Consider the following 13,419-nt stretch of genomic DNA (forward strand, 5'->3'; position numbering starts at 1 on the left):
TGGGGGGCTACAGGAGGAAATGGAGCGACTCCCAGCTGGCAATGCCCAAACGCTTGCTGGGCTTCTCCGCAGTGGAAGATGCCAAAGGGACATGTTGTTGTTTGAGGATGGGGGGGGATATTGAAGCCAAGGGCAAAAAGCATGTGACCCCTCCGAGGGTTTGCTGTGTGCTGGGCTCCTGTGGAGATGCACCCCGTCAGCAACTCCCTCAACCGCATCCCTCGCCAGCCGCCACCACCAACGCTTTGGGTTGGGCTGGTCTCCACCATCCTTGCAGGCTCTGTGGTGCTGCCAGATCCTGCCCTTGCTGGGCTATCTATTGTGGGGGGGCCCCTATGCACCAGTCCCTGTCTGCAGCTGCCTCCAGGCACTGGGGGAATTGATCCCTGCAGGCGATGGATGCTTTGACATTGCCCAAATAGCAGCATGTCTAGGGTCAGGCATGTCTAAACCCTCCCTTGAGTGTGCCCTCTGTGTGTCTCATCTACTGCGTTTTGCTGCCAAAAACAAAGGTTTGCTGCCCTTAGAGCTGTAGCGTTAGCACAGCTATGGGAGAGCGAGCTGGTGCTTTGTCCTGACTTGCATATTAGCAGTTCTGGGCCTCGCTCTGAGAGGTTAAGAGGGAGTAAAGATGCATCTGTCTGTCTACATGCGTGCATATCGATCCCAGGCTGACGGGGGCGCAGAGAAAGCAGGCAAAGTCCCACGTTTGTCTTAGTCAGTGGAGTCAGTTTGCTCTGATGGTTGCGGAGGGAATCAAGATGTAAAAGAGAATTTGGGTCTATAGCTCCCCACTCGCTCCGAGAACGATTGTGGGTTTTGCAAAGGCAAAATAGTCTAGTGGTCAGAGCAGGGAACTGGGAGCCAAACAAAACTTGTCTGGTTTGTGCCACAAGAGTTCATCTGAAACTCTGCCTCTGAGGCTGATCTACCTGCGTTCCCCACCCCACCCGCCCAAGGTATTGATCTGTGGTTTGGAAGAGCTCCAGACCTCGGCTGTAACTGTAGGATGGTCATTTGGTTCCATAATGGAACCTTCAGACAGGACGCCTGGCTCCATTCCTGGCTTGGCCACGAGCTCGCTGCGTGACCTTGAGCAGATCGCTTTGGGCGAGACGTAAAAAAAGCCCCCGTGATTGATCCTGACCTGTGATCCCGAGTCGCTTAGCCCTGGGCCTGTCTGTGATTCTGTTGCCCCATCTGTTAATAAGGCTACCTACCTGCACTCCTTTCCAAAAGGTGGTGATCTGATCACGCGGTGGCATCCGATTCCAAACGGAAGCGGGGTTGCTAAGATCCGAGGCAGGTTTTGAGATCTTGCCTGAGGGCTATGTGCCGGACAGTGGCTGTTCTTCTTCTCCCTTCCACCTCGCCACTACAGCTTCTGTTCAATTGAGAGCTCTGTAAATATCCCATGCTCCTGTCGAGAAGCTGGCTATGGAAAACCGGACTTCAAAACAGTGTCTCTAAAAATGGCTCTTCAAAATCCCCCGTGGCCAGAGCAGGAGGAGAAGAATTGAACGTTTGTCTCTGCGGGCCAGTGAAATGTCCAGGCTTGTGTGCAAACCATAGCTGGCTCTGCCGGGGGGCTGGGGGAGTGGGGTTGCTGGCGGATCGCAGGGCAGAGGGCCATCTTCTCTACCTTGACGGCTCGTAATTGTGCAGCCGCGCCGCTGTGGTTTGGGGAGCATGTGATCGAATTCCACACCTCATACGTTGGGGTGCAGACGGGCGGTGGAGGGGGTCAGGGCGGGGAGAGCGTTTTGGCTCTTGCGTTTACCTTCATGCTCGTATGATGCTTCCCAGCAAAGCGCTGTCCAGGCCTTGATTGATGGCATGATGTCCCCGTCTCTCTTCCAGCTTGGAGCCGTGGTGCACAATCCTGTCCAGTCCTCGCTGCTGGGCTTCTCTGCCGTGAGCACCTCCCTCCCGCAGGGGTACCTGTGGGTGAGTACGAGCTGAGCCGGCCTGCGTGGGGAACAGTTCCTGAGAGTCGAAGGCGAGAGCCTCCCGCTAATCCCAGTCGGGGCTCGCCCTCGAGAGCCCAAATTAGCTCAGGCTTGAGGTGCTCAGATACCCAGGTGATGGGCAGGAGAGCGAAGAGGAGAGCTGCTTTGTAAGGGATTCCGCCAAGGTCGTTTTCCTGGTCAATCCAGGCTAGCAGGCGATTGGCACCGTTGGCCAGTGTCAGATGGGAGGGGGATTGGCAGCAAGGGGGCGGGCAGTGAAATGCCACAGCCCCAGTTATGCCTGGGCCTGGGGTTTTGGTTCCTTGCATGGAAATCAGATGTTCAAGCAGGGCCGTGCGTAAACTGCCCAAAGTAATTGCAGTAATTAACCCCCTGGGTGCTGCCTAGTGTGTCTGCGGCATGGGGTACAGGCCCCCCTGCTCCACCCGCCGATGCTCCTTTGAGGAGATCCTGTGCACTTCCTAGAGCTTGCAGACCAGGAGGGGCCGTTCCGATCAGCCTGACCCCATGGGCGTGGTCCAAGCAGCTGGTCATCCCAGTCTCCACCCTATGGCAAAGCCGGGGGAGAAAATGGGGCACCCTGTTGTTTGCAGTGGTGATGAAGGTGTCGGGGGTGGGGGGAATATTCCAGCCTGCAGGGGCAGAAGTTAAAAGCCCCTCTGGGTGGTTTCCTGCATCCCCACAGATTGGAGGAGGCCAGGAAGGCGCAGGGGGCCAGGTGGAGATCTTCTCGCTCAACCGCACGGTGCCCCGCACGGTGAAGTCCTTCCCGGTGGCCTCCCAGGTGCTCTGCATGGAATACATTCCCGAGAAGAGCAAGGAGGAGCAAGAGCAGGGGAAAGCGGAAGATTCGAGATCGGCAGCTGACCAGCCCTCCGCGCCGCATCCCACCATCTGCCTGGGACTGCAGGATGGCAGGTGAGGTTTGGGCCGGGGGCTCGGCCTTGCAGCCTCCTCCGTGGAGGCAGGTGTCCCCCAGCACAGCCATGGCGACCGCCCCGTAGCCATGCTGCGTATCGAGCGCCAACGGCCTGCGAACACTAGCGCTACACTCTAGCAGTGCCGTCGGCTGTCCAGCTGGCTAGCCCTTCCGTTGTTCTCAGTCTTTGGCTTTCCTCCTCCTCTGCACCCCAGTCGTATTCTGAGGACAGCCAGCGTCTCCCCCCGCAAATCTCAAGTCTTACGTCCCCCTCACCCGCCTCCACTCCTAGAGCAATGGGCAGGGCTGGGCGTTGAGCTTCTCCACCCTTCCTGGAAGGGGTCACCGATTTTTAAGGCTGCTCCTCTCCAAATTCTTCCTGCCTCCTCCAGCCTGGACAGTGGAAGGCAGAGGCCAGGCCCGGGACAGGATCTGCAAATCAGATCAGGTAGATCCCACCCCCCACCCCACCCCCATCTGTCCCCCATAGCCCTCCCTGCACCTCGTGGTCTTGTCTCCGCTTGATGCCAGAGGCATTCAGACTCCTCTGCCCATGCAGGTAAAAATAGTCTCCTTTAGGAGCCAGCTGTTGTGAGCTCTGGGCGTTGGCGGCAGCAGGACGTCTCCCACCAGCCAGGACCCTGCAAAGACCAAGCTCTGGGCACCCATGATTTCCCCAGGCTTAGCTTTGGCTCTCTGTGTAAATCGCGTGTGTGGGTGTGTGGGTGGGTGTGTGGATTTACCCCACTGCTGTCACTTAGCTCCATTACTACGGGCAACTGCCACCCGGCGACCCTAACCTGGTCGAACCCACTTGTCCCTAGGGTGGAGCCCTGCGTTTGGCATTGCAGACACCAGCCAGGCACGTCTTCAGTCCCAGAACTCCCCGTTCAGACAGAGCTGCGGGAGCCATAGCTTCCTCCCTGGCTGGGATATCTCCATCCCGGAGGGAATGCATGTTCTGGCTTAAATCGTATGCATGGCAGAGCTGGGCCGTACCTTCCTCGGTCCGGGAGCAAATGGGGGGAGCAGAAACATGAGAAATCAGCCTGGGGTGGCATGTTCAGAACCTGCTGCATGCAAGATGGATCGGCTGGATCTGCTCCCGCTAACGGCTCTGCGCGGGGGACTCCCGGTGCTGTCGGTGGCCGGCAGGACTGGACTTCGTACAGGTGCTCACCATGGTTACTCTGGGCTTTCCCACTCCTTCCCCCTCTCTTCAGCATCCTGGTGTACGGCAGCGTCGACACGGGGACTCAGTGCTTGCTGACCTGCCGAAGCCCGGGGCGGCAGCCTGTCCTCTGCCTGAAGCATAGCCCCGAGTACCTGTTTGCCGGACTGCAGAACGGCACTCTAGCTGCTTACGCCAGAAACAACGGTGAGTGTGGGAGTGGCGCCCGGGGAGGCAGGCGCTTTGCTTTTGACGTGCCCTCCCCAGGGATCTGGAATGAGGCTGGTCTCCCAGCTGCGGGGCCAGAACCTTCGTCTCGCCTTTGCCCTGGCTGCGGTGGGGCCCCTAGTTAACCCTTTGCTGCTGGTGCATTGGAACATCGCCCACAAATCCGTGCCTGGAGCACGGGTGTGACATGCCCAGCGTAGCTGGGAGGGGCGGAATTGGATCTTCCTACCAGCTGCCGTGCCCAGACTCTGGCCAGTGGCCTGCAGAGTAACGCGGCGTGTTCAGAAGGGAAGATTGAGTGAGTGGCGTAGGTTAGCCCCTAGGGTGTGGGAGCCCTGCATTCAATTCCTTGCTGTGCCACTGACTTCCTCTGTGACCTTGGCCAAGTCACGTAACCTCTCCGTGCATTATTTCCCCCCATCTCTAAAACGGGAATAACAGCATTGCCCTGCCTCCCAGGGGGATTGTAAAGATAAATACGTCTCAGATTGTGAGGCACTCGGCTCCTGCAGTACTGAAGGCCATAGACGTGCCAAAGAGAGATGATGTGATATTAAAGGGTCCCATATACAACAATAGTTAGTGAGATATCCAGGGCGCTGATTGGATTTACCGGCCTGCAGTTTTCAGTCAGTTATTGGCTATTCAGACACAGTAATTGGGGCCTGCATGCATGGTCCAGTTGGGATTGGATTGCCCTAAGTGTCTCAGGAGGTCGTCACAAGCAGGACAAATCTTAACTGACCCAACGGAGGGACAGGCTTGTCCGAACCGTCCCTGGACCCCGTAGGAAAAGTTGGTCCAAGTTTATTGCCAAGTAGTTTTTAAAACTTTCTTTCCTGCTATTGCAAATATACAGCTTTAGAGAGAGATGCTAATTGGCTGTTCAGAATGCAATTGCTGGAATTCAGGATTCGTAACAGCTGCAGAAATAAACTCCTATTTGAGAATTATAGACTAATTTCCTATTGATGGGCTGTCACTTCTCTCTGGCACAGAAGACCCTGGCTGTCTCCAAATGGCTTTTAAACTCCCTTGCTCTAACTTCTAGTTGGACAACGGACGTTTGTTTGGAGCCATTCAATCCAATGAGCCTTTCTTGGCCTGCCAAGCTAGACAAGTGTTTGCCAAAGTGACACATCTGTCAGGATCACTTTTTTTTCGTGGCCAATTTCTCCCTTTTCCAGGAATGTCCATTTACCCGAATAAATCGAGTCCAACCAAGGACTGAGACTGATGATGTACATGGCTACTGAGGGCCAGGGCAAAGCCATAAACGCCGTTCAAGGTTCTCAAAATAGGGCTAAAGTGGTTCATACGTGCTAACCATCATCTTAGTCACCGTCAGGGCTTGAACCTGGGACTTTCAAACCCCAGAGCGTGCACCCCTGCACCTTGAGCTAAAGGACTAAGCACCCGTGCTGGTATCAGCAACAGACTCGTAGCCTCGGTGGATCAGGCGTAGGGGAAGATGTCTGAAGGGGGGTTGTGCAGAGTTTTGGGCTAGGGTTGGTTTCCCCCTCTGGGTTGGATGCCAGGTGTTGTTTGTAATGGCGTGGGGTGGTGAACGCCCACTCCTGCGGTCCAGAGGTCTCTGCTTTGCTCCCTCTCCTGGTGCTGCATTGAGCAGCTGGCATGGCTGTGTCATCGTGGCCCGTTCAGAGTTCTACACGGGGGCGTGCGCAGAACGCTGACGCCCCTTGGCAGTGTGTTGGGTTTTTTTAAATGAGTTTTTGATAAGGCATTTATAGGTTTTAATTTAAGGGGGAGAGGCGAAAGGAAGCCATCTCCCAGGCAGGCAGGGGTGTGTGGTAGGGTTACCGTACGTCCGGATTTTCCCAGACATGTCCAGCTTTTTGGTCCTCAAATCTCCGTCTGGGGGGAATTGCCAAAAAGCTGAACATGTCCGGGAAAATACTAGTCCCCTGCTTACCTTAGAGCGGCTCCGGCAGGCTGCGAGCCGCAGGCGGATTCCCCCGTGGCAGCGGCTGCTGCTGCTCCCCCCAGACACCTCAGCTCTGTGTAGCTGAAGAGCCGAGCTGCCCGAGCGCTACCGGCTTCATGGTTTGCCGGGCAGCCCCCAGACCTCCAGACCCTGTGCCCCTGGCCGGGCGCTTCCGCAGCGCAGCCGGAGCCCGGGAGGGGAAGCGCCTGGCCAGGGGCGCAGGTTCTGGAGGTCTGGGGGCTGCCTGGCAAACCGTGAAGCCGGTAGCGCTCGGGCAGCTGTTTTGCGTGGATGGGAGGGAGGAGGGGGAATGCAGGGTGCTCAGGGAAGGGGGCGGAGTTGGGGCGGGGACTCTGGGGAAGGGGCGGGGCTGGGTGGGGAAGGGGCGGAGTTGGGGCAGGGGCGGGGCCCCGTGGAGTGTCCCTTTTTTTAAATATGGTAACCCTAGTGTGCGGGAATGTGAATACGTGCACATATCTGCAGGGTTCACGGAGCTCTCGCTCCGTTGGCTAAATACGGTAGGGAACCCTGCTCCCTGCACTGCACGGAGCGGGAACAGCTCTCCGCTCCGGCTCTGCGTATCGCTCCTCTCCTCCGCTCTGAGACATCTCCACCTTCTCCCAGCCTCTCCCCTGCTGCTGGGCTTCGCTTCTTTTGGGGATCCGGCTCCCTGGGACTCGCCCGGCTTTAATGACCTGCCACGTTCTGCCCCCTTCACTTCTGTTTCTAGTGCAAGGGGTTACCCTTCATAGCTGAAGGCGGGTGGAGAGGGGCTGGGCGGGACAGGAATGACTTTCTTGGCTGGTTTCATTGGTATGGCACCCGCAGGGAGTGTGTGGCACTGTCTTTGCAGGGGTTCCAGTGAAGATCTCTGCAGTTCTGGTGCACAGCTGCTCAGCCTGGCTTCGGAAGGCGGCTTGGGCCTGTCTACTCGTGTTTTGGGCATCAGTTCTGCTTGCACCCGTTGCTAGTGTCGGGGCGGTAGCCCGCACAGAGGCCAGGCGCTGGGGTTCCGGGGAGGGGGCCGGGGTTCCTTTCTCTCCGAGGCGCAGGATCTTTACAGGCTGGCTGTTTTCTGGAATGCGCCTGGAGCTCTCGGGGCTGGTGGTTTGCAAAATCCTCTCTTTGCCTTTATAAAGGGAGCAGATTCCCTCTGGAAGCCTTTCAGGAATAGCAAACGAGCCCCCGCAGTGTCGTTCGTGACCGATTCAGCTCTCTGGCTCCCGCTGCTCTTTAATGTTCTGCTGAAGCCATGGGGAATCTTGGTGGGACAAATCAGTGTCTGTGAAAAGCGCAGTGACGGCGGGCCAAGGTCAGTCGGCCCTACCCAGGGTCTGTCACCAGGTCTCCCGTGTCCGGGAAGGATCTGCAAGGTGGCAACTCGAGGTCTCGGTCCCATTGTCCCGGCCCAGCCATATAAACTGCCCAGCTACCAATGCGGTGCCATTAGGTCCCTCCGGAGGTGGGTGGTTCCCATCCTGTTAAGCCAGCAGTGGGGCCTGGTCCTGTGAGGTCCTCGACTAGTCCTGCAGCCAGAGATGAAGGTGCTTGATGCATCAAGATGGGGGTGGTGTTTAGCCCCCTGGCTGGCAGCTGGATTCAGACATTGCCCTCAGCCATTGTACAGCCAACAGCCGGTGTGGAGCTGCTGTGCATCGCTTCACGTGGGCCCCACTTCCAGAGGCAAGCCCGGCCTTGTCTTGTTGCTAGGTGAGGATCCCGGATTCCAGTCTCCAGGAGCCCCCTGGGGCATCTGTCTATGCCATGGCTGCTAGGCAGGGCGCTCTGGTTGCTGGAGTGCAGAGAGCTTGGATGTCCTGGTGCCACGGCTGTGGTGCGCAGACAGCAGTCATAAGCGCATCTTGGTTCACCCCACGTGGAAGGGGATTTCTCCTTGGCACAAGAGGAAGAATCCCGTGTCCGTGGGAATCCTGAGGGTCCTGACTGCAAGGCGTGGCGTGGATGGAAAGTGAGTGGTTGTGATGTCTGGGGAGATGCGCCATCTTCACCACAAGGGTGCAGTCTCTGCCCTGCTCCGTCGCCGGGTGCCCCCTTTCACCCAGCGCTCTGCCTGCTTTCTCAGCCAAAGAGAGGCCGTAAGGAGAGAGAGAGCGAGGGATTCGAAAGGCCCCCGCTGCGGCTCTTCCGGTTAATCTGAGCCACAATTATTCATGCGCTGCTTTTCTCTGGGATGCTGTTAAAGTCGGATCCACTCAGTTGCCCCTGCCTCTCAGCAGAGGTGAGCCGGGTGTCGGGCGGGTAAGCCCAGCGAGACTTCATTCCTGCTGGGATTTCCAGCTCCTGACTTCTGGGATTTCTGACCCCTCCCTCCCACTCCCAGTGTAGGACCCAGGCACCGAGAGAAGGTTGGGCAGTGGGAATGAAGCAGAGCTGTGTCTATGTGCCGGTGAAGCATCCTATTCCCCCTATAGGGGCAGGCCCACTTGGAGGAGAACCGTTTACTGCTGCTGTTAGAGGACGGAGCTACTCCTGTAGCTCCAGTGTAGAAGTCTGTGGTTTGGGGCTGAATGCCGGATGTTCTCCCACCACCGCCAACTCACAGCGGGGGTCACTACATACGCCTGGGGCTGGCGGGGCCACCAGGAGGGTGCCTCTAGAGGTGATGGCCCACGAGGAACTCTGACCTTGCCGTGGACGCGGTTACCAAGGCTTTCCATGAGGCAATGACGGCTGTGTGTGTTGCCTTATGCCAGCGTTCAGGCTGCATCTGGAGCCTCTGAAGATTAGAGAGTGTGGGGGGTGGGGCAGCTGCTTTCTGTCCTATGTCTGGCTTTCACGTGTGATCAAGAAGACCTAGTGTGACTCTCGCTGGAGGGAAGGCGCTGGATCTCGATTGCAGTTTGGCGCGTAGGACTGGCAGGGGGCTGAGAAGCCCAAAGGCGTTATGGGAGGCATGGGGGAGGATGCTGTGTGGAGCTCCCCGCTCCTACTCCTGCGAGACCCGTATTTGCCGGGTTAGGGAATACCCCTGTGTTACCATTAGAGGGCAGGAAAGAGCCTGAATGAACATGCAAGTCTATGCAGAGACATTCGTAATGTGCCTGGGTCCCTCTGCCCCTCCACGAGCTGAACAAAGCCGCTGTATCCCCTAAAAGGGGTCCGGATCACACTGGAGCAGCGCCCCAGTCTGTGGGTAGAGCCGTGCTTGGGCTCTGGCTTGGGTGGGCGTTGGAGAGGAAGGCAGGGAACGTGTAGCACAGCATAGGGTCTGAATCCACCAGCTCCCGGGACAGAGATTAAAGCAGCGGGGCCGTGGAGAAAGGAGCATGTGAGGGAACGTGGCTGCACTAACCTTGTAGTTACAGAGAGGGCGGCTAGTTCCTGAGCTGCAGTATGATCCCAGATGGTGGGTCTCTGCTGATCCCTGTCCTCTGGCTTTAACATGGAGCTTGGCAGTCCAGCCTTCCCAAGGCTTCGGGACCCGGCCACTGGCCAAAGGCGGGCATGCAATCCAGGACGCCGGTGTACATGCAGCATGAACCGACAGAGTCCTCGATCCCTCGTCTGTTCAGAGGAGCTCTGCTAAGGACCTGGGCTCAGAAGAGCAGCCCATGGGCGTCATCAAGGGCTCTGGTTATCTCTCAGCCCTCGGATTTTGGAAGTCTCATGCGGTGGCGCTGGGCGTGGGCTCCCAATGGTGGAGTGCAGCATCGTGGGGAATGTCCCTTTTCCAGTTGAGCTAAAGGGGCTTTGCCTTTGCCAGTGGTGCTGGTGGCACATGTCAGGGGCATGGGGTCCTAGTGAGACCAATAAGGCTGCCTGGAAAGCCAGAGAAATCAGGGATGAGGGAGGTAAGAGCTAGTCTGGGTTGAGTGTCCGCAGAATGGCTCTCCCCTCGGCCCGGGCACCCCAATGCTCTCGTTGATAGTGGCCGGTGAGCGTTAGGGGATCTCTTCCTCTCCCAGCTGGTGTGTCCCCCTCAGTGCCTCCTATGTGGGCCGTATGGGAACCATGTGATGTCATGTTTGTGACAATACGTCACCGCGCTGTTACTCCACACATGCCGCGGTCGTTTTCTGTGCCGCCGCTTCTGGGGCAGAGGCGTTGCTGAGACCGGCTTCAGGAAGCTACTAAGTTTCTTTCTGTTCCATTTTCCCCCATTCCTTCTCCTTGACCAGAAGGGCAGAAATTAGCAAAGCATCGGTTTACCCTCCCTCCCTCTGGCTTGGTGAGATGCTCGCATCTCAAGCTTTTCCGTCCTAAAAAATTATTTGTCGTTTCTTCTAGGGCTGCTCCTCAGAGCCCAGGGGTCTCTGGGCCAGATCCCCAGTTGGCACAAATTGGTTTAATGCCCCTGAAGTCAGTAGAGCTGTGCCAATCTATGCCAGCTCTGGTTCTCCCAAACCCGGGAAATGCACAAAGTGGCTGACCAGGCTGCTTTCAGTCCTTATCTTGCGTTCTTCTGCAGAGATTTTTGGTGTGAAGCACCTGATGAGGGCTGGGTAAATAATTCAAGAAGAAATACTTCCATAAATTCTCTTGCAGATTCTTAGGCCAAAAGTAACTGGTCTGTTGTTCCTTCAAATGAAATCGCACATTTTCTGGAACAGCCGATGTTAAGTGAATATTGCAGAAGGGCTCGGAGAGCTCCAAAAACCCATCTGAGATTTGAAAAACAGGCCTTGCAGGGAGAGACTTAAATAGATTAAGATCATTATCTTATCAAAGAGAGGGCTAAGGGTTGACTTGATTACAAACTACAGGTACCAGGGAAGAGAGATCTGCCGTTAGGAAGCCCTTTCATGTAGCAGATGAAGGCATGACAAGATCCAATAGTTGGCAGTTTAAAAAAAAAAAATCATTTGGGGAATAAGATGCTAATTTTTAAGTGAGGGCAATTAGCCATTGAAACAGCTTAGCAAGTGGTGGTGGTGAATTCATCACTGTAAAGCTTTAAATCCAAATTGGATGTCTTTCGAAAAGATGCTCTGTAGTTCAGCTGCAAATTAATCGGCTCTGTAGTGTCACTTCAATAGCAGGAAAAAATTTTCCTTCGCTGCAGGAATTACGGGGTGAAATTCTATGACCTGTGCTATCTTGAGAAAAGACTGGGGCGGGGGGGACTTGATAGTCTTCAGGGCTGTTCTAAAGAGGATGGTGATTTATTGTTCTCCGTGTCCACTGAAGGTGGGACAAATAGTAATGGGCTTCATCTGCAGTGAGAGATTTAGGTTAGATGTCAGGAAAAGCTTTCTTACTATAAGGATCGTTAAGCTCTGGAATAGGTTTCCAAGGGAAGTTTTTAAGAACAGGTTGGACAAACGCCTGTCAGGGCTGGTCTAGGTTTATTTGGTTCTTGGTCTTTCCTCAGCACAGGGGGCTGGCCTCTGGAGGGACCTTCCAACCCTACATTTCTATGAGATTCAGTGCAGGCCTGGGCTATGAATGCTGGACGCTGACAGTGCTTCCTTCCGAGCATTAAAACCCGTGAACCTTTGCAGACGGGACTGCATGAGGAACCTGACTAGAAGTGAAGTGTATCCGATCAGGGAATGAACCATACGACCTGACCTGGGTGAGACTGTGAGAGTTTTAAGAGTGTCGAGTGTGAGACAATGCTCCTGACTGAGCTGTGGGCGGAGAATTATTGTCAATGACAAGTTGTAGAGCAGCGAATTGTGTGCGTGAACAGGGGAGAGATTTAGTGAATAAAAATGACCCGGTGGAAATGTCCCAAAGGTGCTGAGGAACCTGAGCTGGAAACATCCCGCCTGGACTCTCAGCCGTAGCACTGTGGAGGTGCTGGTTTGTGGTTTCATGCTTCGGGTTGAGTTCCGCTTGGGGCTTAAAGCAGGGATCCAACCTCTGTTTTGTCTGAAGAACACGGCGTGTCCTCCCCATACTTGCAGCACTTCCCCTTTGAGTCCAGAGAAGCAACGGGCATTGAGCAGGGAATGGTTCTTCCAGACTGGATGTGGAGCTGAATTGCCCAAACTTCCTCAAAGTCTAGGGCTGGGAGGGCCCATCAGTCCTTCGGGCAGGGCGGCTTCGGTTCAGATCTCTCAGGAGCTTGGAAGTGTCAAATTCTGTTCAAAACACACACGTAACACGGGGGGGGGGGGGTGGGGTTTAACACTAGCTTGGTTGGCGTTACCTTGTTACCTCCTGGCCACCCCGCTGCAACTGTCGCAGCCTGCTATCGACACAGCCAACAGTTACTCCTTTACCTCAAGTGGGAGGATCTTCTGCCGTGGATGCCTCAGCTCCTGTGTTCGGGATGCAGCCAAGGCCGGATCCCTTCTATAGCCCACCCCCTTCTGGGAGCTTCTGAGCGCTTGAGGCTTTAAAACCAAACACCTCGCCAAACTCCGCCGAACAAACTGCCCCGCGCTCAAGCGACTTGCCCACATTTCCTCAAATAGACCCACTGACTCATAGGAGAAAAGCGTACTCATGGATCATAGGAATGGCCAGGCTGGGTCAGATGGGTCCGTCTAGCCCAGGGTCCTGTCTCTGATGGTGGCCAACACCAGAAGCAAGGAAGGTGCAAGACACCTTGAAGTTGGGAGTCTAGGAATAACCTACCCATGGGGGGGGGTGAGGGGGAGGGCTGGGTAAAGTTCCTTCTTGAACCAGTTAGAGGGGGTGGGGAGGGTTCTGTGGCCTGCAATGTACAGATCAGACTAGGTGACCTGACCTTCGAGGCTGCTGTGTGCCCTGCCGCAGGAGGGGTTTCTGTCCCAGCTCGGCCCCACAGTGAGAACCCCCCGAAGGCAGCAGGCGATTGATCTGCCCCGATTCCCCGCGCTGCCCCACCCGCCGTTGGCGGCGTGCTGGCTCTTTTCTTCTCCAGTCTCCGGTTTAATCGGTAACCTCGTCGTTTTAATTAGAGCTTCCTGAACGTCCCCGTTTCCCTGAAGAGATGCCGCCGCCTCCGGCTCTTTCAACCGTCTGTAGAGTCGCGCGCGCTGCGGTCGGGAGTCGGGCAGCAAAGGGATCCTTTCATGGTTCACGTCGGGCAGGTGTCAAGAGGGGTCAGCCTGCAGCAGGGGCTGCCGCTCTGAAAATACTAGGGGTGGGAAAGGTCAGTCCCGCCGCGCCTTTTGTGGGGAAATTGGCGCCGCGGGATGCCCTGATGAAAGAGCCGAGGCAGTTCAGTTCCTCTGAACGACAGGCCGGGCCTAGCGTGGGGAAGTGCTGAAGGGCACGGGAGGGAAGCCGCCGC

The 13,419-nt window shown here is 56.2% G+C and overlaps 1 protein-coding gene across 4 annotated transcripts in view; it reads left to right on the forward strand.

Moving 5' to 3' along the window:
* Positions 1-13,419, forward strand: part of ARHGEF10L (Rho guanine nucleotide exchange factor 10 like) — a 172,299-nt gene that overhangs the window by 118,956 nt on the left and 39,924 nt on the right. For all 4 annotated transcript variants that reach the window (XM_054009100.1, XM_054009097.1, XM_054009098.1 and 1 more), the window contains 3 exons: positions 1,861-1,947; positions 2,656-2,888; positions 4,113-4,267. In XM_054009100.1, coding sequence (XP_053865075.1) covers positions 1,861-1,947; positions 2,656-2,888; positions 4,113-4,267 — 475 coding nt within the window. The remainder of the gene's footprint in view (positions 1-1,860; positions 1,948-2,655; positions 2,889-4,112; positions 4,268-13,419) is intronic.

Source organism: Malaclemys terrapin, chromosome 19 (genome assembly GCF_027887155.1).
Source record: "Malaclemys terrapin pileata isolate rMalTer1 chromosome 19, rMalTer1.hap1, whole genome shotgun sequence".
In the NCBI taxonomy this organism is placed as follows: Eukaryota; Metazoa; Chordata; order Testudines; family Emydidae; genus Malaclemys; species Malaclemys terrapin.